Source organism: Scyliorhinus torazame, chromosome 9 (genome assembly GCF_047496885.1).
Source record: "Scyliorhinus torazame isolate Kashiwa2021f chromosome 9, sScyTor2.1, whole genome shotgun sequence".
Taxonomy (NCBI): domain Eukaryota; kingdom Metazoa; phylum Chordata; class Chondrichthyes; order Carcharhiniformes; family Scyliorhinidae; genus Scyliorhinus; species Scyliorhinus torazame.
This window is the reverse complement of record NC_092715.1, coordinates 50,294,481-50,319,042: the sequence shown is the minus strand read 5'-3', so window position 1 is coordinate 50,319,042 and position 24,562 is coordinate 50,294,481. Positions and strand designations below refer to the sequence as shown.

At 44.8% G+C, this 24,562-nt stretch overlaps 1 protein-coding gene across 2 annotated transcripts in view; it reads right to left on the bottom strand.

The window, feature by feature from the left end:
- Nucleotides 1-362: 362 nt before the first annotated feature.
- LOC140429187 (cadherin-related family member 2-like) overlaps nt 363-24,562 on the bottom strand; it is a 313,290-nt gene continuing 289,090 nt past the window's right edge. For both annotated transcript variants that reach the window (XM_072515860.1, XM_072515861.1), the window contains 4 exons: nt 15,593-15,706; nt 6,861-6,941; nt 6,673-6,754; nt 363-3,123 (listed from right to left, as the gene is read on the bottom strand). In XM_072515860.1, coding sequence (XP_072371961.1) covers nt 2,968-3,123; nt 6,673-6,754; nt 6,861-6,941; nt 15,593-15,706 — 433 coding nt within the window. In that variant the 3' untranslated portion in view covers nt 363-2,967. The remainder of the gene's footprint in view (nt 3,124-6,672; nt 6,755-6,860; nt 6,942-15,592; nt 15,707-24,562) is intronic.

Sequence of the window (24,562 nt, the reverse complement as noted above, 5' to 3'; positions counted from 1 at the left end):
CCCAATTAGTTATGGGCCAGGGTTTCGAGAACCCCAACATGTATCATGGAGTTCACCCGACCCACAACTTTTAATAGATTGTGGTATGGGGAGCACACGGCCCACTCCACAGTACAAAGATGTGCAGGTTAGGTGGATTGGCCATGATAAATTGCCCTTAGTGTCCAAAATTGCCCTTAGTGTTGGGTGGGGTTACTGGGTTATGGGGATAGGGTGAAGGTGTTGACCTTGGGTAGGGTGCTCTTTCCAAGGGCCGGTGCAGACTCGATGGGCCGAATGGCCTCCTTCTGTACTGTAAATTCTATGATAATCCACAGGTGTGGTACAGCGGAAATGGAAAAATATTTTTTAAAGCAAAACAATGTTTATTCTATAAACTCAAGTTAACCTTTTTAAAACACACAGTGAACATCTTAGCTACATTAATTCAAATACAACCCCCAAAGGCTACAATACTAAGTAAGCCTTTAAGCTTTCCTTTTTAACATCCATACAACTTAAAAACAAAACCTTTATCAGAAACACATCAGGTTAAAGTCACTACTGGAAACATTTATATTTCTGAATTCACCAAATGATCAAGAGATAGTCTTTTGATTGCAGAGAGAACAGTAATACACCCGCTTGGTCTGGCTTCAGCTCCAACACTGAAAACAAAACTAAAACACACCCTGCAGCTTTCTCAAAAACAAAAGTAAAAAGCTGACAGACAGCCCAGCTCCACCCACTCTCTGACATCACTGCAGTAGTAAATGCCCATTTCTTAAAGGTACTCTCACTACAGATATTTATGTATACACCCATTTATAAACACCCATTTCTTAAAGGTACTCTCACATGACAGTCTGATTGACAGCTTCTGACCACTTCAACAGTGCCAGGTGCTTTCTGTGGTTAGAAAAGAAGAAGTGAAAACACTTAGCTGCTTTGAAGTGACATCTTGCGGGGTCCAGTGTATCAGGCGAGGGTGTCACTGCCAGGGGTGCCAGTGCCATGGTGCCAGGGGAGGTGAACCATTGGCAATGCCAGGAACGCGACTGGAAGGGGTGCCTGAAGGGGAGGTCCACAGGTGAAATGGCTTCACTCAGAGGATTTTGAACCTTCGGAATTGTCTACAGCAGAGGGCTGTGGATGCTTCATCATTGAAGGCATTTGAGGCTGAGACAGACAGATTTTCATGGAATCAAGGGCGATGGAGAGCAGGCGGGAAAGTGGGGTTGAAGCCTAAGGTCAGCTATGACATTATTGAATGGTGGAGCATGCTTGATGGGCGAAATGGTCTACTCCTGCTCCCATTCCTTATGGTCTGTATTTCTTATTCTGAAATCTGCCTGAGTGATACTCCAGCATTGGCAGCAATACCTGCAGCTGCCTGAGCCCTAAGCTCTGGAACTCCTTCCATAAACCTCTCCGCCTCTCCCTCTCACTCCTCATTTAAGAAACTCCTTTGGATAGGCTGAATGAATGGGCTAGGGTCTGGCAGATGGAATACAATGTTGACAAATATGAGGTTATCCATTTTGGTAGTAATAACAGCAAAATGGATTATTATTTAAATGATAAAATATTAAAACATGCTGCTGTGCAGAGAGACCTGGGTGTGCTAGTGCATGAGTTGCAAAATGTTGGTTTACAAGTGCAACAGGTGATTAAGAAGGCAAATAGAGTTTTGTCCTTCATTGCTAGAGGGATGGTGTTTAAGACTAGGGAGGTTATGCTGCAACTGTATAAGGTGTGAGTGAGGCCACACCTGGAGTATTGTGTTCAGTTTTGGTCTCCTTACCTGAGAAAAGACGTACTGGCACTGGAGGGTATGCAGAGGAGATTCACTAGGTTAATCCCAGAGTTGAGGGGTATGTTTACGAGGAGCGTTGAGTAGACTGGGATTGTACTCGTTGGAATTTAGAAGGATGTGGGGGGATCTTATAGAAACATATAAAATTATGAAGGGAATAGATAGGATAGATGCGGGCAGGTTGTTTCCACTGGCGGGTGAAAGCAGAACTAGGGGACATAGCCTCAAAATAAGGGGAAGTAGATTTAGGACTGAGTTTAGGAGAAACTTCTTCACCCAAAGGGTTGTGAATCTATGGAATTCCTTGCCCAGTGAAGCAGTAGAGGCTCCTTCATTAAATGTTTTTAAGATAAAGATAGATAGTTTTTTGAAGAATAAAGGGATTAAGGGTTATGGTGTTCGGGCCGGAAAGTGGAGCTGAGTCCACAAAAGATCAGCCATGATCTCATTGAATGGTGGAGCAGGCTCGAGGGGCCAGATGGCCTACTCCTGCTCCTAGTTCTTATGTTTCTTATAACCGACCTCTTTAACCACTCTTTTGGGCACCTGCAGTGCCTCCTCATGATTATTTATTTGACAATGCTCCTGTGAAATGCCTTTGCTGCGTTAAAGGTGCTATATAAATGCAAGCCGTTGTTGCCAGCAATGTCAACATTCCAAATAATTTTGTTAAAAAGCTGCTTACAATACTGTATGAAACTGGGTGGCACAGTGATTAGCACTGCTACTGCACGGCGCTGAGGACCCAGGTTCGATTCCGGCCCCGTTCATTGTCTGTGTGGAGTTTGCACATTCTCCCCATGTAACCTAATGAAAATATATCGAAAAAAGCCCCTTCACATTGGCTTGTGCAAAAACAAACTAAGTTCATCCAGTTCACAAGCTGAGGGAGCAAACCATAGCCAAGGCAACAATTGGAATACTGCAGTGAGCTTTAATGTTCTGGGCTAGCAGAGAGCATGGTCACTGAGTGTTGTCCAGAATCTGCTGGAAAATGTTTCCAATAATAACAAACAATGGGAATGTGAACGCAAATTTGAGGAAATGCCACTTGAAGGTTGAAAATCAAAATAGCCCCACAACTAACCCAATTGCAAAGACTAAATATTCTTACTTGTACAGTTATGGTTAGGTTTTCATGGCATGTCTATAAAGCCACTGAATGGCCTCATTTACAGATCAGTACATTTCAGACCCTCATTGCTGAACAAATATACCAATTTCCCAGGATCCGTACATTTACTTTCTTCACGCGATTCCAAAGCTGCTGTAAGAAAGTCTTGTGAATTTTTCACATCCCTTCCCCGAGCTCCTTTCTCTCTTTTATCCTGTTTGGAGTTACAGTACAAGGAGGAAAACGGTTACTGATATGAAGTGAAAACTCACATGGTGTGATTAAGCACAACAGTTAGGTTCAAAAGCAAGCTCCATGAATATAATCAGGCTTGAACCTAAAAACATTCTTCCGCCCGGTGAGTAAAGGGCGTTTTGCAAGTTAGCACCTTGCTGGTGGGCCTTACATGTAGTGGGTGGCCTATCTGAAAATCAGGGATGTTTTGCCAGCAAATATTCTGACCATTGTTAATAATTATGGTGAGAGATTCTCTATTCTTGGTTAAGGTGCCCACTGCAGGGAGCAGACTCGATGGGCCGAGTGGCCCCATTCTGCTCCTATGTCTTATGATGATCCACTAGTAGACTGGGAATTTGTAAAATTCTATCCATTCAATTTTACCTGAACCTAAGTTACCCTTTGGGGGTCATTCCAGTTGCATGTAGCTGTGGAAGCTCCTTACTTATTCCCACCTATGGAAATTAAACAGTGATGTTAGCTCCCTGTTCCCTTTCTGAGTGAGTCTCATCAGTTCATTAAACCACTAGGCCCAGCATGATGTCCAACAATCCATTTGTAATACGAGGAGAGGAAGATAACTTATATTATTCAATTTATTTTACTTGAAACAGGCCAGGTACAAGCAGTGGATAGTCTGGTAAGCAAACAGCTACTAAGATGGCTGATGGGGCAGTAATTGTCTGGTCCTTCCCTAGGATTGACCAACCCTTCTGTTTTTATTGGGTGTGTAGTTCAGTAATTTGGACGTTCAGTGACTACCTATGAAGGTAGAAATTCCAAATTGCAAGTTCATCACAAGTGCTGAACGAGGCTCGTACCACATCCTCTGTTCCCTATTTTGGGGTTAACATCTGCATAAAGACTGCACACGCAGAAATGTATCGGGAATGTGTTCAACATTCCGACCTGAGCTTCGCTGACCAGAATTTTGATCACATGGTATTAAAGGAATGTTCCCTTTAATTTGTATATATATCTCACATTGAAAGAGTTGTGATTTGGGTCCACACAATAAACGTCCAGGCCTACAAAGGTAAAGCAGTGTGCTGTGGTCAGCTACGTCAAAGGTTAAGAAGGATGAGGAGGGATAGACTACCTTTGACACCATAACACAGGGTGTCATTCATGAAGAAATTAAATGCTATATGTCAGCCTTTAAAATCTCAGTTGGGTTGGCAGAGCAGCTCTCCCCCTCACAGAAAAGTCACAGATTGTTAGTTGGTACGTGAAATGAAAATGAAATGAATTGAAAAATGAAATGAAATGAAATGAAAATCGCTTATTGTCACAAGTCGGCTTCAATGAAGTTACTGTGAAAAGCCCCTAGTTGCTACATTCCAGCACCTGTTCGGGGAGGCTGGTACGGGAATTGAACCGTGCTGCTGGCCTGCCTTTGTCTGCTTTAAAAGCCAGCTATTTAGCCCAGTGTGCTAAACCAGCCCCTAAGGGTAGATGTGAGGGTAGATGTTTAATTGTTTCCACTTCTACTGGCAAAGTTGCATTAAAACTATCCTAATTGAAAGATATACAGGGCGGAAATTGGGCTGTGTCATTAGTATTGCCTACTAGCAATCTGTTTGTATGGAATTCCTTACTCTGCTGTTCTGTTGTAAGTATTAAGCTATGTTTTTAAATTGGCTAATGCCAATTAATGTCCACTAAAAGCAGGACAAATCCAATCCAGACAATTACTGCCCCATCAGCCATCTTGATCATCAGAAAAGTGATGAATATTGTCAACAATGCAATCAAACGGCTCTTACTCAGCAACAACCTGCTCACCAACACTCAGTTTGGGTTCTACCAGGATCACTCGGCTCCAGCCTTGGTCCAAGCAAGGACAAAAGAGCAGAATTTCAGAGGTCAGGTGAGAGTGACTGCTCTTGAAACCAAGGCAGCAGTTGACTGAGTGTGGCATCAAGGAGCCCTGGCAAAATTACAGTCAATGAAAATTAGGGAGAAAACTCTCCACTGCTCAGAGTCATGCCTAGTACAAAGAAAGATGCTGTGGTTATTGGAAGCCACTAATCTTGATCGCAAGACGTTTCTGAAAGTTTCTCAAGGTGGAGGCGAACATTTTTAGTTGCTTCACCAATTACCTTCCCCTATCATAACGTCAAAAATACAGATGTTTGTTGATGACTGCACAGTGCTTAGTTCCTATTGCAACTCCTCAGATAATTAAGCAATGTGGGCCTGCATGCAGAAAGACCTGTACAGCATTCAGGCTTGGGTTGATAAGTGGTAGTAACATGAGTGCCAGACAATGACCATTTCCAGCGAGAGACAATCTAACTACTTCCACTTGATATTCAATGGCATAACCATTGCCTGATCCCCGACCATCAATATCCTGATTGTTACCATTGACCAGATAATTAACTGGGCCAGCCACAATAGTACATGAGATGATATGCATCAGCAATCATGTAAATAGTAATGTATACGACCTCCAACCAGCAGGTGGCTATAGAGAACAACCATGTGACACATATCTCAGGGAGTTTGGAGATAGTTGTCATAGTGGATAGTCATACTTGTAGCTCTTAGATAATTTATAATAGTAGTGTTCTGATAATTTTCTCATGGTTATCTAACCCATGTAATTGTTTAACAATAAGCATTTAACTAGTCAAGAACTAGATGGTCTCTCGTGCACTTATTCCAACTGGCCAAGCACCAAAAGGTACAGTGGCACAGGGTTAATGGCTGGGTATTCTGTCATTTGTCACTCACCTCCTTTCCACTATCTATAAATCAGGGGTGGGGTGGAATACTCTCCACTTTCCTGGATGGGTGCTGCTCCAACAACACTCAAGAAGCTAGACACCATCCAGGATAAAGTAACCCTTTGCTTGGTACCACATTCACCACTTTAAGCATTCGTATCTCCCACCATTAATGTATCTTGACTGCAATGTGTACCATCTACAAGATGCACTGCAGCACTTTGCCATGGCTCCTTCGCCAACACCTTCCAAACCTGTAAACATCCCACTCAAAAGGTCAAGGGGAGCAGGTACATCAGAACATCACCACCTCCACATTGTCCATCATCCTGACTTGAAAATCCTGGAACTCCCTTCCTAACAGAACTATGGGAGTACCTTTACCACATGGACTGCAACAGTTTATGGAATGGCTCACCATCACTTGCTCAAGGGCAATTGGGTTAGGTAATAAATTCTGCCCCTGCCAGCAACACCACTCAGTGGGCTAGACAGCTGGTTTGTGGTGCAGAACAAGGCCAGCAGCATCATACCAGCTGAGATTTCTGAATTCTCCCTCTGTGTACCCGAACAGGCGCCGGAGTGTGGCGATTAGGGTATTTTCACAGTAACTTCATTGCAGTGTTAATGTAAGCCTACTTGTGACAATAAAAAAGATTATTATATCATTATTACATCTCACAAATGAATAAACAAAACGTGGACAGATACATCACATTTCAACACGTTGCATTTGCTTTGATACAGTAAGACTTCAAAATAATAATCATCGTTTTAACAGTGTATCAAATTACCTGGCGTTTGTAGATGCCAGGTTTCCGAATATTAAAGTAATCCTTCTCGTCAGCAATGACATTGTCATCAATGGAGTTCAAACTGCATTCATAACATATTACATATTAGTTTTGACAAAGTGGCAAATTAAGTTATTTTAGGGGGATAGATTTCAAATTCTGAATTTCAAAGGAGTGAGAATACAAACCTCTTCTGGTCCAAGCAAGCTCCTGCATTGAAGTGACAGGTTGCCTCACTGAACAGAGCTTTATTCCAAATTGGGTTGGATCTGAAGGAAAATATATAAAAGAATGACTTCCTTATTTAATCAACTAACCACTATAAGGCATGGAAATATTGTAACTGTAGTAGTGCAGCTCTCTTTATTTGACACTTTCAGGAGGGTACGGATTCCTCTGGTCACTGTGTAGCAGCACTGAGAATGTGTTAGTGATGATTCCCTCTGTTCTGCACTTCTACTGAAGTACAATTTCTCAATAAATGTCAAACAGAGGAACTCTTCCATGAACATGAGAGGAAAGGTTTTAATTACCTCCACCCGAGGGAAATTAGGCCTGCGGGACTTAAAATTAATTAGTAGATACAATGCTGATTTTCCACCCTACCTCTGGTTTAATAGACGGCTGAAGTGCTGTCCAACTGCCTCATTTAAGTCGAGGTCCTATTAGTTAGGCAGGACCATGAAGCTATTTTAATGGCTCAAACCCATACCTGTTGAAACAAGTGCTGTAGAAGTGCAGGCAAGAAACTGAGCTGTGAAAGCCAGGTGAAAATATTATTTTACCTCTTGCTTTATTTGAAATAGATTCTGCGTGACAAAGAAACATTAGCCCAGAGTCTGGGAAAGCTTGGAGTGTTGGAGTTTGAGCCTCGACCCACAGGAATGACACCGTGGGAAGAGGCCACAATGACAAGTCATGGAAGTTAGGGCCACTCTTAGTGCCTGCCGGTAAGTGATGGCTTTGAGGGATGGGGGGGGGGGGGGGGGGGGGGAGACAGTGGGTTTCATTGAGAGTGAGATCGAGAACCTCAAAGTCAGAGGTTGGGGACCTTGGGGCTGTAAAGATAATAATAATAATAGCTTATTGTCACAAGTAGGCTTCAATGAAGTTACTGTGAAAAGCTCCTAGTCACCACATTCCGGCGCCTGTTCAGAGAGGCTGGTACGGGAATTGAACCCGCGCTGCTGGCATGGTTCTGCATTACTAGCCAGCTGTTTAGCCCACTGTGTTAAATCAGCCCCTTAAGAGGGAGATTAGAGATCGGGCCTGGATGGCCCTCTTGGCCTCCTTCTGAAGTCCGCAGTATTGCAGTCTTCAGTCAATTTGATTCACTCCGCACTCACTTCAGCCAGATAGCAGCTGAAGACATTTGATACTGCAAAGGCCTTGGCAGTAATATTGAAGATTAGTGCTTCAAAATTAGCCGTATCCTAGCGTGGCTGTTGCAGCAGAGCTACAACACTGGCATCTACCCAGCTATGTGGAAAGTTGTCCAAATATGTCTTGCCCATCAAAAGTAGGACAATTATGAAGTTTTTCTGCATGTGGCAGACATGGTCAGGACTGCAAGTGTTAACAACAGCCTCGCTTCTGTTTTCTCCAGGGAAATATTCATCAAACCCGGTGGTGATCTCCACACTGGAGTTATGGAAGCAATTTCAGCAACACTTCAAACTGGGGGCGGAATCAACGCTGGCGCCAATTTGCGCAAACCACACGTTTGAACCAGGGAGGTTGGTCATCAGGTTTGGGGGGCTGGGAGGAGAAGCGGGTGGAGGGGCTGAGGGGTTTGTTTTGGAGGGGTGATCTGCACACTTGGGGGGATTGTCAGATAAATTTAGGCTTCAGCAGGATTCCTTTAGGTATCTACAGGTTCACAATTTTGCGAAAAAGGTATTTCCGACTTTCCTTGTGGTGTCGCCATCCTCGTTGCTGGACATGGTTCTGTCACTGGTAGTGATGGAGGTGGGAGTACCACGGGGACTTGTGGAAGGATTATGGTGGAGGATGCAGCATCAGTGGAGGAGTTAAGGCCAAGTGGGAGGAAGAGTTTGGGCTGGATTTGGAGGATGGGGTGTGATGCGAGGCTCTGTGGAGGGTGAATGCTTCATCTTCTTGCGCGCAATTGGGGTTAATACAGTTGAGGGTAGTGCATAGGGCCCCCTTGACGAGGTCTAGGGTGAGTGGGTTGTTTGTGGGTGTGGAGGATAAATGTGAGTGTTGTGGGAGGGGTCCGACATATCATGTGCACTTGTTTTTGTTGTGTCCTAAGCTCGGGGGTTCTGGGTCTACTTTTTTAGCAGCATGTCGGTGATCTTGCAAATTGAACTGGAACCCTGTCCCTTAGTGGCAGATTTGGGGTATCAGATCTGCCAGAGCTGCAGGTTGATGTGGGGGCCGAAGTGGTTAGCACAGCTGCCATCACGGCACTGAGGTCCCAGGTTCGATCCTGGTCCGGGCCACTATCTGTATGGAGTTTGCACATTCTCCTCGTGTCTGTGTGGGTCTCATCCCCACAACCCAAAGATGTACAGGCTCGTTGTATTGGTCACGCTAAATTGCCTCTTAACTGGGAAAAAAATAATTGGGTACTCTAAATTTACATTAAAAAAAACATCAAGGCAGCAGTTGACCAGGTGGCGTCAGTGAGCTTGGACAAAATTGACCTGAGTGGAAATCAATGGGAAAACTCTCCACTGGTTGGAGTCATACCGAGCACAAAAGAAAATGATTATAGTTGTTGGAGGTCAACCATTCAGTCCCAGGACAATGGGTAGTGTCCTCAGATTAACCATCTTCAACTATTTCACCAATTACTTTCCCTCCATCATAAGGTCGGATGTGGGGATGTTTGCTGATGATTCACCACTCCTCAGATACCGAAGCAGCTTGGCCCCATGTGCTGCAAGATCTGGACAATATTCATGCTTGGGCTGGTATGTCAAAAATAACATTCGCACCACAAAAATATCAGGCAATGACCATCCCCAGCAAGAGAGGATCTAACCATTGCCCTTGACATTCAATGGCATTTTGGGAACAGTGACCACAATTCAGTAAGTTTTAAAGTACTGGTGGACAAGGATAAGAGTGGTCCTAGGGTGAATGTGCGAAATTGGGGGAAGGCTAATGATAACAATATTAGGCGGGAACTGAAGAACCTAGATTGGGGGTGGATGTTTGAGGGCAAATCAACATCTGACATGTGGGAGGTTTTCAAGTGTCAGTTGAAAGGAATTCAGGACCGGCATGTTCCTGTGAGGAAGAAGGATAAATACGGCAATTTTCAGGAACCTTGGATAACGAGAGATATTGTAGGCCTCGCCAAAAAGAAAAAGGAGGCATTTGTCAGGGCTAAAAGGCTGGGAACAGACGAAGGCTGTGTGGAATATAAGGAAAGTAGGAAGGAACTTAAGCAAGGAGTCAGGAGGGCTAGAAGGGGTCACGAAAAGTAATTGGCAAATAGGGTTAAGGAAAATCCCAAGGCTTTTTACACGTACATAAAAAGCAAGAGGGTAGCCAGGGAAAGGGTTGGCCCACTGAAGGATAGGCAAGGGAATCTATGTGTGGAGCCAGAGGAAATGGGCGAGGTACCAAATGAATACTTTGGATCAGTATTCACCAAAGAGAAGGAATTGGTGGATGTTGTGTCTGGAGAAGGGTGTGTAGATAGCCTGGGTCACATTGAGTTCAAAAAAGACGAGGTGTTGGGCGTCTTGAAAAATATTAAGGTAGATAAGTCCCCAGGGCCTGATGGGATCTACCCCAGAATACTGAAGGAGGCTAGAGAGGAAATTGCTGAGGCCTTGACAGAAATCTTTGGATCCTCACTGTCTTCAGGTGATGTCGCGGAGGACTGGAGAATAGCCAATGTTGTTCCTCTGTTTAAGAAGGGTAGCAAGGATAATCCAGGGAACTACAGGCCGGTGGAGCCTTACATCAGTGGTAGGGAAATTACTGGAGAGAATTCTTCGAGACAGAATCTACTCCCATTTGGAAGCAAATGGACGTATTAGTGAGAGGCAGCATGGTTTTGTGAAGGGGAGGTCGTGTCTCACTAAGTTGATAGAGTTTTTCGAAGAGGTCACAAAGATGATTGATGCAGGTAGGGCAGTGGATGTTGTCTACATAATAACAGTCAGGAATACACTGAACCTCCAATTCTGAGTAAGCCGTTTGATAGATTTATTTTAATTTCGACAGTAAGAAGTCTTACAACACCAGGTTAAAGTCCAACAGGTTTGTTTCAAACACTAGCTTTCGGAGCACTGCTCCTTCCTCAGTGCTCCGAAAGCGAGTGTTTGAAACAAACCTGGTGGACTTTAACCTAGTGTTGTAAGACTTCTTACTGTGCTCACCCCAGTCCAACACCGGCATCTCCACATCATGGCTTTTAATTTGGAATCACTCTACTTTAATTCTATCAATCTCTTTGAGCTAAACACATTTGTTAGAGTTGATAGAGTTTTTCGAGGAGGTCACTAAGATGATTGATGCAGGTAGGGCAGTGGATGTTGTCTATATGGACTTCAGTAAGGCCTTTGACAAGGTCCCGCATGGTAGACTAGTACAAAAGGTGAAGTCACACGGGATCAGGGGTGAGCTGGCAAGGTGGATACAGAACTGGCTAGGTCATAGAAGGCAGAGAGTAGCAATGGAAGGATGCTTTTCTAATTGGAGGGCTGTGACCAGTGGTGTTCTGCAGGGATCAGTGCTGGGACCTTTGCTGTTTGTAGTACATATAAATGATTTGGAGGAAAATGTAACTGGTCTGATTAGTAAGTTTGCAGACGACACAAAGGTTGGTGGAATTGCGGATAGCGATGAGGACTGTCAGAGGATACAGCAGGATTTAGATTGTTTGGAGATTGCTTGGGCGGAGAAATGGCAGGTGGAGTTTAATCCGGACAAATATGAGGTAATGCATTTTGGAAGGTCTAATGCAGGTAGGGAATATACAGTGAATGGTAGAACCCTCAAGAGTATTGAAAGTCAGAGAGATCTAGGTGTACAGGTCCACATGTCACTGAAAGGGGCAACACAGGTGGAGAAGGTAGTCAAGAAGGCATACGGCATGCTTGCCTTCATTGGCCGGGGCATTGAGTATAAGAATTGGCAAGTCATGTTGCAGCTGTATAGAACCTTAGTTAGGCCACACTTGGAGAAGGCTAAGTGTTCAATTCTGGTCGCCACACTACCAGAAGGATGTGGAGGCTTTAGAGAGGGTGCAAAAGAGATTTACCAGAATGTTGCCTAGTATGGAGGGCATTTGCTATGAGGAGCGGTTGAATAAACTCGGTTTGTTCCCACTGGAACGACGGAGGTTGAGGGGCGACCTGATAGAGGTCTACAAAATTATGAGGGGCATAGACAGAGTGGTCAGAGACTTTTCCCCAGGGTAGAGGGGTCAATTGCTAGGGGGCATAGGTTTAAGGTGCGAGGGGCAAGGTTTAGAGTAGATGTACGAGGCAAGTTTTTTACACAGAGGGTAGTGGGTGCCTGGAACTCGCTGCCGGAGGAGGTGGTGGAAGCAGGGACGATAGTGACATTTAACGGGCATCTTGACAAATACATGAATAGGATGGGAATAGAGGGTTATGGACCCAGGAAGTGTAGAAGATTGTAGTTTAGTCGGGCAGCATGGTTGGCACGGGCTTGGAGGGCCGAAGGACCTGTTCCTGTGCTGTACTTTTCTTTGTTCTTTGGTATCACCACTGCCGAATCCCCCACTATCGAATAGGGTATACCACTGACCAGAAAATGAACTGGACAAATTGAATATTGTGGTGACGGCACATCAGATGTTGGAAATTGTGTAGGGAATTACACATCTCCTGACTCTACAAAGTCTCCCTGCTGTCTACAAAATTAAGTCAAGAGTGCGATGGAATTTTCTCCACTTGCCTGGATGAGTGCACAATGACAACAGTCAAGTAGCTTGACGCCATCCAGGACAAAACAGCCCACTTGAGCGGCACCCAATCCACAATAAGCGATTTTTATTTCATTTCACCACCTTAACCATTCACTGCCTCCACTATCGACATACGGTGGCAGCAGTGTGTACCATCTGTCACATGCACTGCCGCTACTCATGAAGATTCTTTTGACAGCATTTTCCAAACCAATGGCCACTATCACCTAAAAGGGTATGGGCAGCAGACACATGGGAACACCAGTAAATGCAAGATGCCCTCCAAGTCACACACCATTGCTGCTTGAAACTATATTACTGTTCCTTCACTCCCAAACTCCTGGAGCCACCTTCCTAACAGCACCATGTGTGTACCTGCACCAGATGGACCACAATGGTTCAAGAAGGCAAATCACCATCACTTTCTTCAAGAGTAATGAGGGTTGGGCAACAAATGACGGCAGTGCCAGTGCCACCACATTCCATGAAAATGTTTTTTTTTATGAAGTGTCTGTACATCTCCTGTCCCCCCATTTTTGGGACTGAGAAGACCATAAAGTGCTTGAAAATGGACACAATGGACCCAATGTCTAGGCCAGCATGTTGCACACCTGAGGATGACATCAAAGTCCATAGAATCCCTACAGTACAGAAGGAGGCCATTTGGCCCAATAACTCTGCACCAATCCTCCAAAAGGGCCCTCTCCCCCGCCATATCCCCACGCATTGGTCACGGGCAATTCACCTAACCTGCACATCTTTGGACTGTGGGAGGAAACCCACGCAGACACGGGGAGAAAGTGCAAACTCCACACAGACAGTCACCCGAGGCCGGAATTGAACCTGGGTCCCTGGAGCTGTGAGGCAGCAGTGCGAACCACTGTGCCACTATGAAAATGAGTAGGATTAAAGATACGTCAAGAAGTTGAGATCAGGCAAAATAAAACCTGCAGATTGTAGGCTGGGGGGGGGGGGGGGGCGGAGTTGAGGGAAGAGCAAATGCCACCATTTCTGTCCATTAATCTGCAGGATGGAAAATCATGAGCTGTTTATGAGCAGTTTTACAATGAGCCAATCATTGCTGAAATGTGACCTATCCAGTCATGCCCTCTCAATGTACAAACAGTGTGGGATTTCCAGTTTCACGAACATTAAATTGCTCCCTCTGCCTCCCTGGAAATATCAGGCTCTGTAATATTTTTTTAAAACAAATTAAATCCAAGGATTGATAATTAAACAGAGACTGAGAAGGATGAATTAGAGTAGGGTGAATTTAATGTCACACCATGTTCAGTAAACCATTACTTAACCCCAAAAAACAGTGCGTGGGTGTTGATGTCAGAGGTTAACAAATCTGAAATGGTGACCAAACCCACTGACCTCTGGTTGCAAGGATCCAATCCACTCACAGGAGGTGGGATTGGCATTTAAATATTACAATAAGGTGACCTGATTTCAGTTTAACATCCATCTACTTTTAACTCAAAGGCTGAATTTTTGTACAGCACTAATTGTGGCCCAGTGTGTGCAGGAGTGTTTCTTCCAGGCTCAACAGGCCTCCCATTAAACTACACACCTTCGCCCCGATGATATGTTTGCTCCCCCCCCCCCGCCGTGCATTTTGCTCTCCCAGGCCAACATCTACTCAATGTACACACCCATCTCACAATTACCATCCGCTCCCCTCGACCACCATTGTAACACCGATTACCATTGTATTTGATGCAACCATCAGACACCCCCGAAAACCATTGGACCAGTGTCTCCTCCCCCCCCCCCCCCCCCCCCCCCCACACACACACACCACCACCACCACCACCCCCCTCCCCCACACACAATGATCAGGGCACCCCTGTGATCGAGACTGTCCCTCAATTGGGACCCCAACCCCTCTGCAAACATTACATCTATCTGCTCTCCTAAGCTGCTGCCTTGTGCTGTAGGCTTCCTATCCCAGTAGGCCTCTAACCTCTCAATCAGGCTGCCTGTGGCCAGGAAACCAACACAATAAAATTTAAAGGAACCCTGCAGGTTAATAACTGTCAGACCTTCCGGAAACTCAATCTTCCAGGTTTCCTAACCTCAAAACAGCATTCCCTGCACAGAATAGACCTCCGGACTAAATTCCAGGACAATGTGAGGGCAAAAGTAGTGGATTAAGAGACAGATAGAAAGAAAAGGTAGACACTGTAAATTTTGACATATTATTAAATCTCCTAAAATAATTCACAACCAGAAGGAATGAGATTCCAAATTCATAATCATTCACAAGAGAAGCTAATCAGCAGTTAGTAAAAATAATCATGTTTCTAAAATATTGCTTACTCTGTTAATTACTGGACTGACCTTTCTCTGGTGAGTTTAACGGTCACTTAATGGGAAAATACATCAACGCCGTAAAACTCACAGGGAGGTTAAATGTGCGATGCTATTCTTACAATGCTAGTGGCAGATTAGCCCTAATCAGGAGCAGCTTGCGGTGATGTGACAATTACGGGGTATCTCTTCCTCGCTCCAAGTTGCTGACTGATGAGCACATTAATAACAATGTGGGTTATAAAAATGCACTGTAGCACAGTGGTTAGCACTGTTGCTTCACAGCTCCAGGGTCGCAGATTCGATTCCCACCTTGGGTCACTGTCAGTGCGGAATCTGCACGTTCCCCCCGTGTCTGCGTGAGTTTCCTCCGGGTGTTCCGGTTTCCTCCCATAGTCCAAAGATGTGCAGGGTAGGTGGAGTGGCCATGCTAAATTGCCCTTAGGGCCCCCCCCCAAAAGGTTTGGTGGGGTTACTGGGTTACGGGGGTGGAGGTGTGGGCTTAAGTAGGGTGCTCTTTCCAAGGGCCGGTGCAGACTCGATGGGCCGAATGTCCTCCTTCTGCACTGTAAATGCTATAATTCTGCGATTTTATCAGCCAAATCTGGCCCATTCAGCTTTTGTCCCTGCTTGCTAGGATATGCCATCTCAGAATATTTTGCCCACAAAGGTAATATTTTCTTTTACCCTTCGGAAGCGTGCATGTTTGTTCCAGGTGCAGCGTCAACCATGGGATTACTCCTCACAGACGTCAGGACTGTGGCACTGAGTGCTGAAGCTGCTTTCAATTTACGTTGATACCTAGAAAAGAATTATGCAGAAATTAAGTTTTTGCAGATGTATAGTTTACCCTTTCAACCATTTTAAACTAGCCCTCGTGAGGCTTCTTGAACAGCTACAAAATTATTTGCTTTAGCTCCGGCTAAAATTGCATTTGTGTTATTCTTGCTATAACACCCTGGTTTGACTTTGTTTTGCACACACAGCCGGCACTAATGAGCTCATTTTCAACTGCAGTACATGTTGATATAGCGGTTGCCTGACCGTCAAACTCTGGCCTCTTTGTAAAACTTCCTTAAGCTGCCAGTCAGGTTGTTATAGATGGACTGTCAAAAATAGGAAATAGAACTTTTCTGAAGATTGATGAAAAATGAAACCCTTCGAAAGGCTTCCTGGATAGTTCTTGCCCAGGCATCTGCCTACCTCAGGGGAAGATGGCAGCATAGTGATCATTTCATTCAAGCGGCCCAGGTTAATGCTTTGGGACACAAGTTCAAATCTCACCATGGCAGCTCAATTAATTAATTAAAAGGGATCTGGCATGAAAGCATCCCTCAGTGATGACCACAAAAAGATCATCAGTTCTAGTTAAAAACCCATTTGGTTCACTAATGTCCTTTAGGGAAGGAAATCTGCCATTGTTACCTGGCCTGGCCACATGCAACTCCAGATCCACAGCAATGTGGTAGACTCTTGACTGCCCTCAAAGTGCAATTAGGAATGGGCAACAATGTCCACATCCAATGAATTTTTAAAAACGTCAATAACAAAAATGCAACACCTTAAGAACCACGTGTCGACCTGCTCTTAAATATGCCAATAGTAATGAATTATAGGACATTTTGACAACATTTTAAAGGTTCGTACAAAAATGCTGTTAATTGAGTGATACTTTCTCACAAGGACAACATTAATAAAAGTTTACAAAAATGAAACAATCCATTTAATACCATCAAATGGATGAGTTCTTACTGAGACACATGTGGCTCTGTAGGTTGCAGAACTCTGCTCCACCTCTACATTCTCTCTAGGCAATCTATTTGGATTTGTTTTATTGGCACATGTACCCAGGTACAGTGAAAAGTATTGTTCTGCGTATGGTTCAGACAGATTGTTCCATACATGGAAAAAAACATAGGACACACATAAATACACAATGTAAATACATAGACACAGTGATCGAGTGAAGCATACAGAGTGTAGTGCTACTCAGTAGAGAAGATGTGTGTGAAGAGATCAGTTCAGCCCATAAGAGAGTCATTCAGGAGTCTTGTAACTGTGGGGAAGAAGTTGTTTTTGAGCCTGTTAGTGCGGGTTCTCAGGCTTTTGTATCTCCTGTCCGATGGAAGATGTTGGAAGATTGAATAACCGGGTAGGAAGGGTCTTTGATTATGCTGCCCGCTTTCCCAAGGCAGCGGGAGGTGTAGACAGAGTCAAAATGGATGGGAGGCGGTTTCACATGATGGACTGGGCTGTGTTCACGATTCTCTGTAGTTTCTTACGGTCTTGTGCCAAGCAGTTGCCATACCAGGCTGTGATGCAGCCAGATAGGATGCTTTCTATGGTGCATCTCAGTGGCGGACCTACATTTTTTGGGACCCTGAAGCTTAAACTGTTATGGGGGCCCCTTCGCAACCAGCAACAAGGTCTGGGTAACCACTGTTATCTTCTTCAATGGGGTTGTTCCACGACAGATCACCACAATTTTTTAAAAGTTTAACCACTACATCTCAGATTTTGATTAAAATTGCTGTATTGGATTATCTCACATGTCAAAGTCACTGGTGTGAATAAAAATTTCCTATGCCTTATAGTTTTCGAGTAATGGGGGGATAAAATTAGGGAAATGTTATGTACATGCATGATGCATCATCGAATGATGAAATAAAACATAGAAAAGACCACAGTCAATATAATCTTTTATTTTAGACACCTATGAGAATACATACTACATGAAGCACATTTTACAAAATACTCTTTTTTCAGTTTTTTCTACCAACATATTCACGTACAGTTTTGTCATATGAGAGCTTCCTTGCAATGTCATTTTCTAGAGACAATATGCATAAAGAATTTAAGCACTCTTCAATCATGGTAGACCGAAATTTGTTCTTTATAAAGGATAGCTTTGAAAAATTCCTTTCTGCTTCACAGCTCGAGATAGGCATTGTCAAGTACAGCTTAAGCTCATTAATAATATTGGGGAACACTTCAATTAGGTGTTGCTCACAAATAAGCTGAAGAACTTCTGCGCATTGCATTTTAGGTGGCGTGTTTTCTTCTGTGTTCTGGGATTTCCTAAGGTGCAAATATTCTTTGAACTGATAACACTCGTTTACTAATTTGTGGTCAATATCATCTTTGTAATACGATATTATAAGTTTAATACTGTCCTCATCAATTTCAGAATTGTTCACAAATTCTGAGAGGAACTTGAACCTTTTCGCAATCTGCTCATATGGTCAATCCTCTTGCGTAACTGGATTATCCAGCAGTCATAGAGTTGATATGGAACTTTTTTCCTAAATTTGTCAGCTCCTCTCAAAGAAGCAATACCACTTGTTCCATCTGAAAATGTCCTTGTAATAATGTGTTTGGAAGCATCAGAATAACTTGAGGTGATATCTTCACACAAACCTTTTGCTTCTGATTCATAGTGTGCAATCCTATCGGCTGAATTTTCTCTGAATTCTTTAACAAACGAAAGTAAAGATGATAGCAGAAGATAACCTTCAAATACATCAAAACCAGGGGTTTGGAGTTTCTTACTTATTTTGTTGAGACGCTCCAGCACTTCTTCCCAAACGACTGTTAAAATAGCATATTCCAGCTTTACCAACTTGTGGTATAAATTTTTTGCATCTTGTTTACATTCAGGCTTCTCTTCTGAGTCTTCAAAAATATGTTTGAGAGTTTGTAAAATACCCATATATCCATTTTTAATTGCCCGGACTGCTTCATAGTGTGCAGACCATCTAGTTACACTTGGGCTCTTTAGAGAAAAATGTAGATTGCCCTGTGTGTTTAAAATCCCCCATCTTCGTGGAGCTCCAGAAAAGAAAACATACAGCTCCTGCAAAATGCCAAAATAGTCAACAACTTCAGGTACAGTAGACACTGCCTTTTCTCCAACAAGGTTAAGTGAATGGGCTGCACATGGTACATAGTCTCCATTCCTGTTAATGTTTTTAAAGAGTGCTTGTAGCCCTTTCTCCGAGCCCTTCATGTTAGATTCATTATCGTAGGACTGACCACGGATATTTTCGAGTGAAAGCTTATGTTCACCCAGAACTTGTTGTATTTTGTTGAACAAGGTTGTGGATGAATGGTTTTCTATCGGTAAAAATTTAAAAATCTCTCACAGGGTTTTCCATTCTAGCAGTATCGAACCACAATTACCAGCTGGTCAACATGTATCAGGTCAGGCGTAGAGTCAACAATAATAGAGTAGTATTTGGTGTCTAGATTGTTGATTTGGTTCACAATTTCATCTTGCACATGTTTTCCCATGATTTCTATCAATTCTTCATACACGGGCTTGGATAGGTAAGGAGCATTTACTTTTTCATTTTTACATTTCTTGAGATGTTCATGTAAAAATGGGTCGAACTCTGCAATAAGTTCAATGGCCCCCATGAAGTTTCCATTATTTGGTGAGCCCCACTTCTCCTCGTGACCTCTAAATGCCAAACCTCTTTCACTTAAAAACTTTATACCAGCTACAACTCTTTTCAGTACTTCAAAATAGTACTGTATGGTTTTTCTCATAGGGGTAATTAAAATATTGTATCCTTATGAATGTCATGATATCTATATTAACATATCATGGTGCAATCACACACACACACTGATGGACAGGTCGACGGACCAATCAACACACACGCAACATCACAGCCAATCACCAGTGAGAGCACACGCACTATAAAACAGGGAACACCACAGTTCCCGCTCATTCCACCAGGAGATAGCTCAGGGCACAGAGCTCACAGCGTGCCATTCAGACATACACCATGTGCTGAGTGCCTCTCTAAGATAGTGCTAGGGCTGGGTCCACAGGTTAACTGGTGAAGTACGAACCACAGCCAGAAGTTAACAGTTGTTATTGTACAGAATAATAAAACAGAGTTGTACCATCTACAACCGTGTTGGTTCGTTTGTATATCGGAACTCCCAACACGACACGATACCAGGATTAGAAACTCGCCAGCAACTGTGAGACCTACCTGCACCTCTTCAGAGATCCGCCATCCTGCGCCAGGGACACCATCAGCCCGCCGCAGCCGCTCCGAATCGCTGGAAATCTCGGCGTCAACTGGAAGCTGTTTAAACAGCGCTTCCAGCTCTTCCTAGAAGCCACAGACAGGGAGAATGCATTGGACACCAGGAAGATCGCCCTCCTCCTCTCCACGGTGGGGCAACACGCCATCCACATCCACAACTCCCTGGCATTGGCGGAAGGCGAGGTCAAGACGAAGTACAAGGCGGTTCTTCTAAAATTTGAGCAATACTTCAGCGTCAAAGTGAATGAGAGCTTCGAGAGGTACCTCTTCCAGCAGCGCCTGCAGGGTAAGGATGAGCCTTTCCAATCTTTTTTGACACACCTCTGGATCCTCGCGCAGTCCTGGGGCTATGAGGCCACCTCCGATTCCATGACATGGGACCAGATAGTTTTTGGGGTCACCTTGGACACCCTACGCCAGCAGCTCCTCAAAATAAAGAGCCTCACCCTAGCCACTGCCATCGAAACCTGCGTCCTCCATGAAAACGCGACCAGCCGGTACTCCCAATTCCAGGCGGCCGAATTGGCACGGCAGGGGTCCTACGAGGCCGAGCGGGTCCAGTCGATCGAGTTCCTCCCGGCCCGCGGCCCAGACGAGGGCGGCCATTTCGCACGCTTTCCGAGGCCTCCCGCGCTTGTACGTGCCAAAAGAAGGGACGTCGACGCAGAGGGACGTGACGCGCAGGTGCCCTCTACGCAGGACCGAACAGTTGTTATTGTACAGAATAATAAAACAGAGTTGTACCATCTACAACCGTGTTGGTTCGTTTGTATATCGGAACACCCAACACGACAATGAACACTTTATTGAAAAAAATGCTTGTCTAGATCGCTATCACGAGTGCTATCACGTTGAAAATTCACGTTAGCATTGTGATTGCCTTTTCAACAGCGACCCTTTTTTGTTACAACACGTCATCTACTGTTTGCATTTCTGTCATAAATGTTAATAGTGTTTTAAATTATTTATAATTATTTTATATTAAATATATTTAGAATGAAACATCCTTAATTTGAACATTTTTTTGTTTACGGCTAGCCTACATAATACTTTAATAACCTTTTAATTTTAATTTTAACCATTATTTTGTATTGAATTACACTATATTATTAATATATATATATTTTTTAAAACCCTCCTCATACAGTAGACCAAAATATTTAAGCAATGTGGATGAAAGTCGCTTCTGGGGCCCCTCCGGGATTAGGGGCCCTGAAGCTTAAGCTTCATTAGTTTCATAGTAGATCCGCCCCTGGTGCATCTGTAAAGTTGGTAAGAGTCAATGTGGACATGCCGAATTTCCTTAGTTTCCTATTTTAGATTGTGTGACATTCATTGCATAAATTTGAGTCTGTGCCCCGATTCTAGAGCTTGTGACAATCTCGGCCTACTGCGGAAACTTACTTGCCTACACTCTCAATCTGTGAGAAAATCGGCATGGGTTCAAAATCAGGAAAGAATCGAAAAACGTGATTCTTTTTGGCGTGATTAGGATTTGTAATTCCTCCCCCTCTCCCCCCGCCCCGCACTGGTGGAGTAGTGTGAATCGCGCCGAGGGAGCCCAGGAACTTCATCTTAATAGATTAGCATGTCATTACCGAGCACTCTTTCCATATCTTTCCCCTCACAGAATATTCACCAGGTGCCGGTGTGACGTCAAGCCAGCAACAGGGCTACAAAAGCGTGAACATAGCAGCCTCATCTCCAAGGGGGATATCGGTGGTGAGCCATGATTCCCCAGGGTCTTCACTGTTCAGGGTGCACCGGAGAGATGTAGGGGACACAGATATGTTCAACTCGATGCCGGGGCTGGGGTTCAGTCACTCAATCTCGGGAGGAGGGGTCGCTCGCAAGCCTTTTCTTTCATTAACTTTGGGGTGCCCCGTGCTTGAAGGGGGTCTTGAGGGTGGCATGCAGGCATCACTCCCTGTGTCCTTCTTGCTGAGCTTGTGCCCAAATCACTGCTGAGGGAGTGCCCGTCCTCAGTGGGAACTGGAAAGTGGATGGGAGGAGGTGACTACTGAGAGTCAAGACTGGGGAGTGACTGTGAGGTTCCTGGTCGGGGTTCTATGAGCGGCCAGACTGCAAGGGCAGAGTGGAATTCTCAGGAATGGGTTGCATCCCTGCCTCATGAGGAATGAAGATTCTCTCACCTGGGGAAGTACAACTGAACTATGAATAGGACCCCGCACTCAGGAAGAGTTCTGAGGACCAAGGGGTTAGGGTCTGTTGAATTTCGATTGGATTTTTCATGGGAAGTTTGTCTGTCAGGAATTAGTATATAGGGCTGTGAAATGGGAGAATGAGAATGCTGCTCACGGCAGACTTCACTCGAATCAGCTGGGCCTCATCTGCCACAAGAGGCAGTCATCTGCTTGATCTGCTAGGTTGCCCTTTATTGACAAGTCAATTGTGCCAATGAAATCAGCAGAGCTAAAGTGCACTGCCACTGATTGAAGTCCCAAGCATTGAACTCCAATGCTTCTTAAGAGTGATATCATACAGGAGACATTGATGTGAACCCCAATGCAAGACTTCATGGTGAAGTCCATCATCACACCCTGTTGAAGAGGGGTGTCTTTGTGTTGCAGCATGAGGATGCAGATGTGGGTCCCATGCAGTCACTCAATAGCCCGGTAACCTAGGTGCAGGGTTTAACAGACTGTCCCCATGTGGCTCTGCGGTCTCCATAGTGGTGCCATTTATGAACTGCAAGGGATTCCACTCCCTGAACGTTCAGAGCGTCTGTGGCCGCACAAGGTGAATCATGTGTGCTCATTTCCCAGGGAGCATCAATGATCGTTATATCTTGGGGCACTCGCAGATCACAGACATTTTTGGGGGAGAGCAACATCTGCAGGATGACTTCTGGGACAAGGGATACCCAAAATGGAGACGGCTGATAATGCCAGTGCGGAGGCCACAAGCTGAGGTGGAGACTCGCTCCAATGAGATTCATGCTGCAAAGCACTGGTTGATTGGACAGCTGAAGATGCAGTTCCAATGCCTTGACCAGTCTTATAGTGGCTTGCTGTGCTCTCAACAACTTTGGCACTGCAGAGTGGAGACTACCTGGATCAGGGGGCAATCGAGAAGCGCCACATTTCATCGGTCAAGGAGGAGGTCGAGGAGGGCAGCGATGGGAAACCTGCAGAGAAGGAGGAGGAAGGACCTTGGGCCTTAGCCATGGCCTGCTTGGGCAGTCGGGCTAGGGATGCCCTCACAGTTTCTAGGTTTGGGGGCGAGCAGGACTTGGGATTCTTGGAATTTTTATCTCATCATTAGTGTGGTGCCAGCAGTAGGCTTCTGTGATGGTGCCCGAATTCATGGGCAGGGACCGAAAGCTAGTGGCCAGACTCTGCAGGAAAATGATAATAACGTGCATTCAGGACAGATCAATGCACCTCTCTTCCTCCGTGATGTGTCCGACTCCTACTTGAAAGAGACCTGAATGCATCTGCCATGGAATGTGTGGCACGGTGACACGGTAGCACTGCTGCCTCACAGCTCCAGAGACCCGGGTTCAATAGCAGCTTGGGTGATTGTGTGGAATTTGCGCTTTCTCCCCGTGTCTGCGTGGATTTCCTCCGGGTGCTCCGGTTTCCTCCCACAGTCCAAAGATGCGCAGGTTAGATAGAACATAGAACATAGAAAATACAGCACAGAACAGGCCCTTCGGCCCATGATGTTGTGCCGAACCTTTGTCCTAGATTAATCATAGATTATCATTGAATTTACAGTGCAGAAGGAGGCCATTCGGCCCTTTGAGTCTGCACCGGCTCTTGGAAAGAGCACCCTACCCAAACTCAACACCTTCACCCAACACCAAGGGCAATTTGGACATTAAGGGCAATTTATCATTGGCCAATTCACCTAACCCGCACATCTTTGGATTGTGGGAGGAAACCGGAGCACCCGGAGGAAACCCACGCAGACACGGGGAGGACGTGCAGACTCCGCACAGTCAGTGACCCAAGCCGGAATCGAACCTGGGACCCTGGAGCTGTGAAGCAATTGTGCTATCCACAATGCTACCGTGCTGCCCTTGAGAACAAATAAATCCACACTATATCATTTAACCGTAATCCATGTACCTATCCAATAGCTGCTTGAAGGTCCCTAATGTTTCCGATTCAACTACTTCCACAGGCAGTGCATTCCATGCCCCCACTACTCTCTGGGTAAAGAACCTACCTCTGATATCCCTCCTATATCTTCCACCTTTCACCTTAAATTTATGTCCCCTTGTAATGGTTTGTTCCACCCGGGGGAAAAGTCTCTGACTGTCTACTCTATCTATTCCCCTGATCATCTTATAAACCTCTATCAAGTCGCCCCTCAACCTTCTCCGTTCTAATGAGAAAAGGCCTAGCACCCTCAACCTTTCCTCGTAAGACCTACTCTCCATTCCAGGCAACATCCTGGTAAATCTTCTTTGCACCTTTTCCAAAGCTTCCACATCCTTCCTAAAATGAGGCGACCAGAACTGTACACAGTACTCCAAATGTGGCCTTACCAAAGTTTTGTACAGCTGCATCATCACCTCACGGCTCTTAAATTCAATCCCTCTGTTAATGAACGCGAGCACACCATAGGC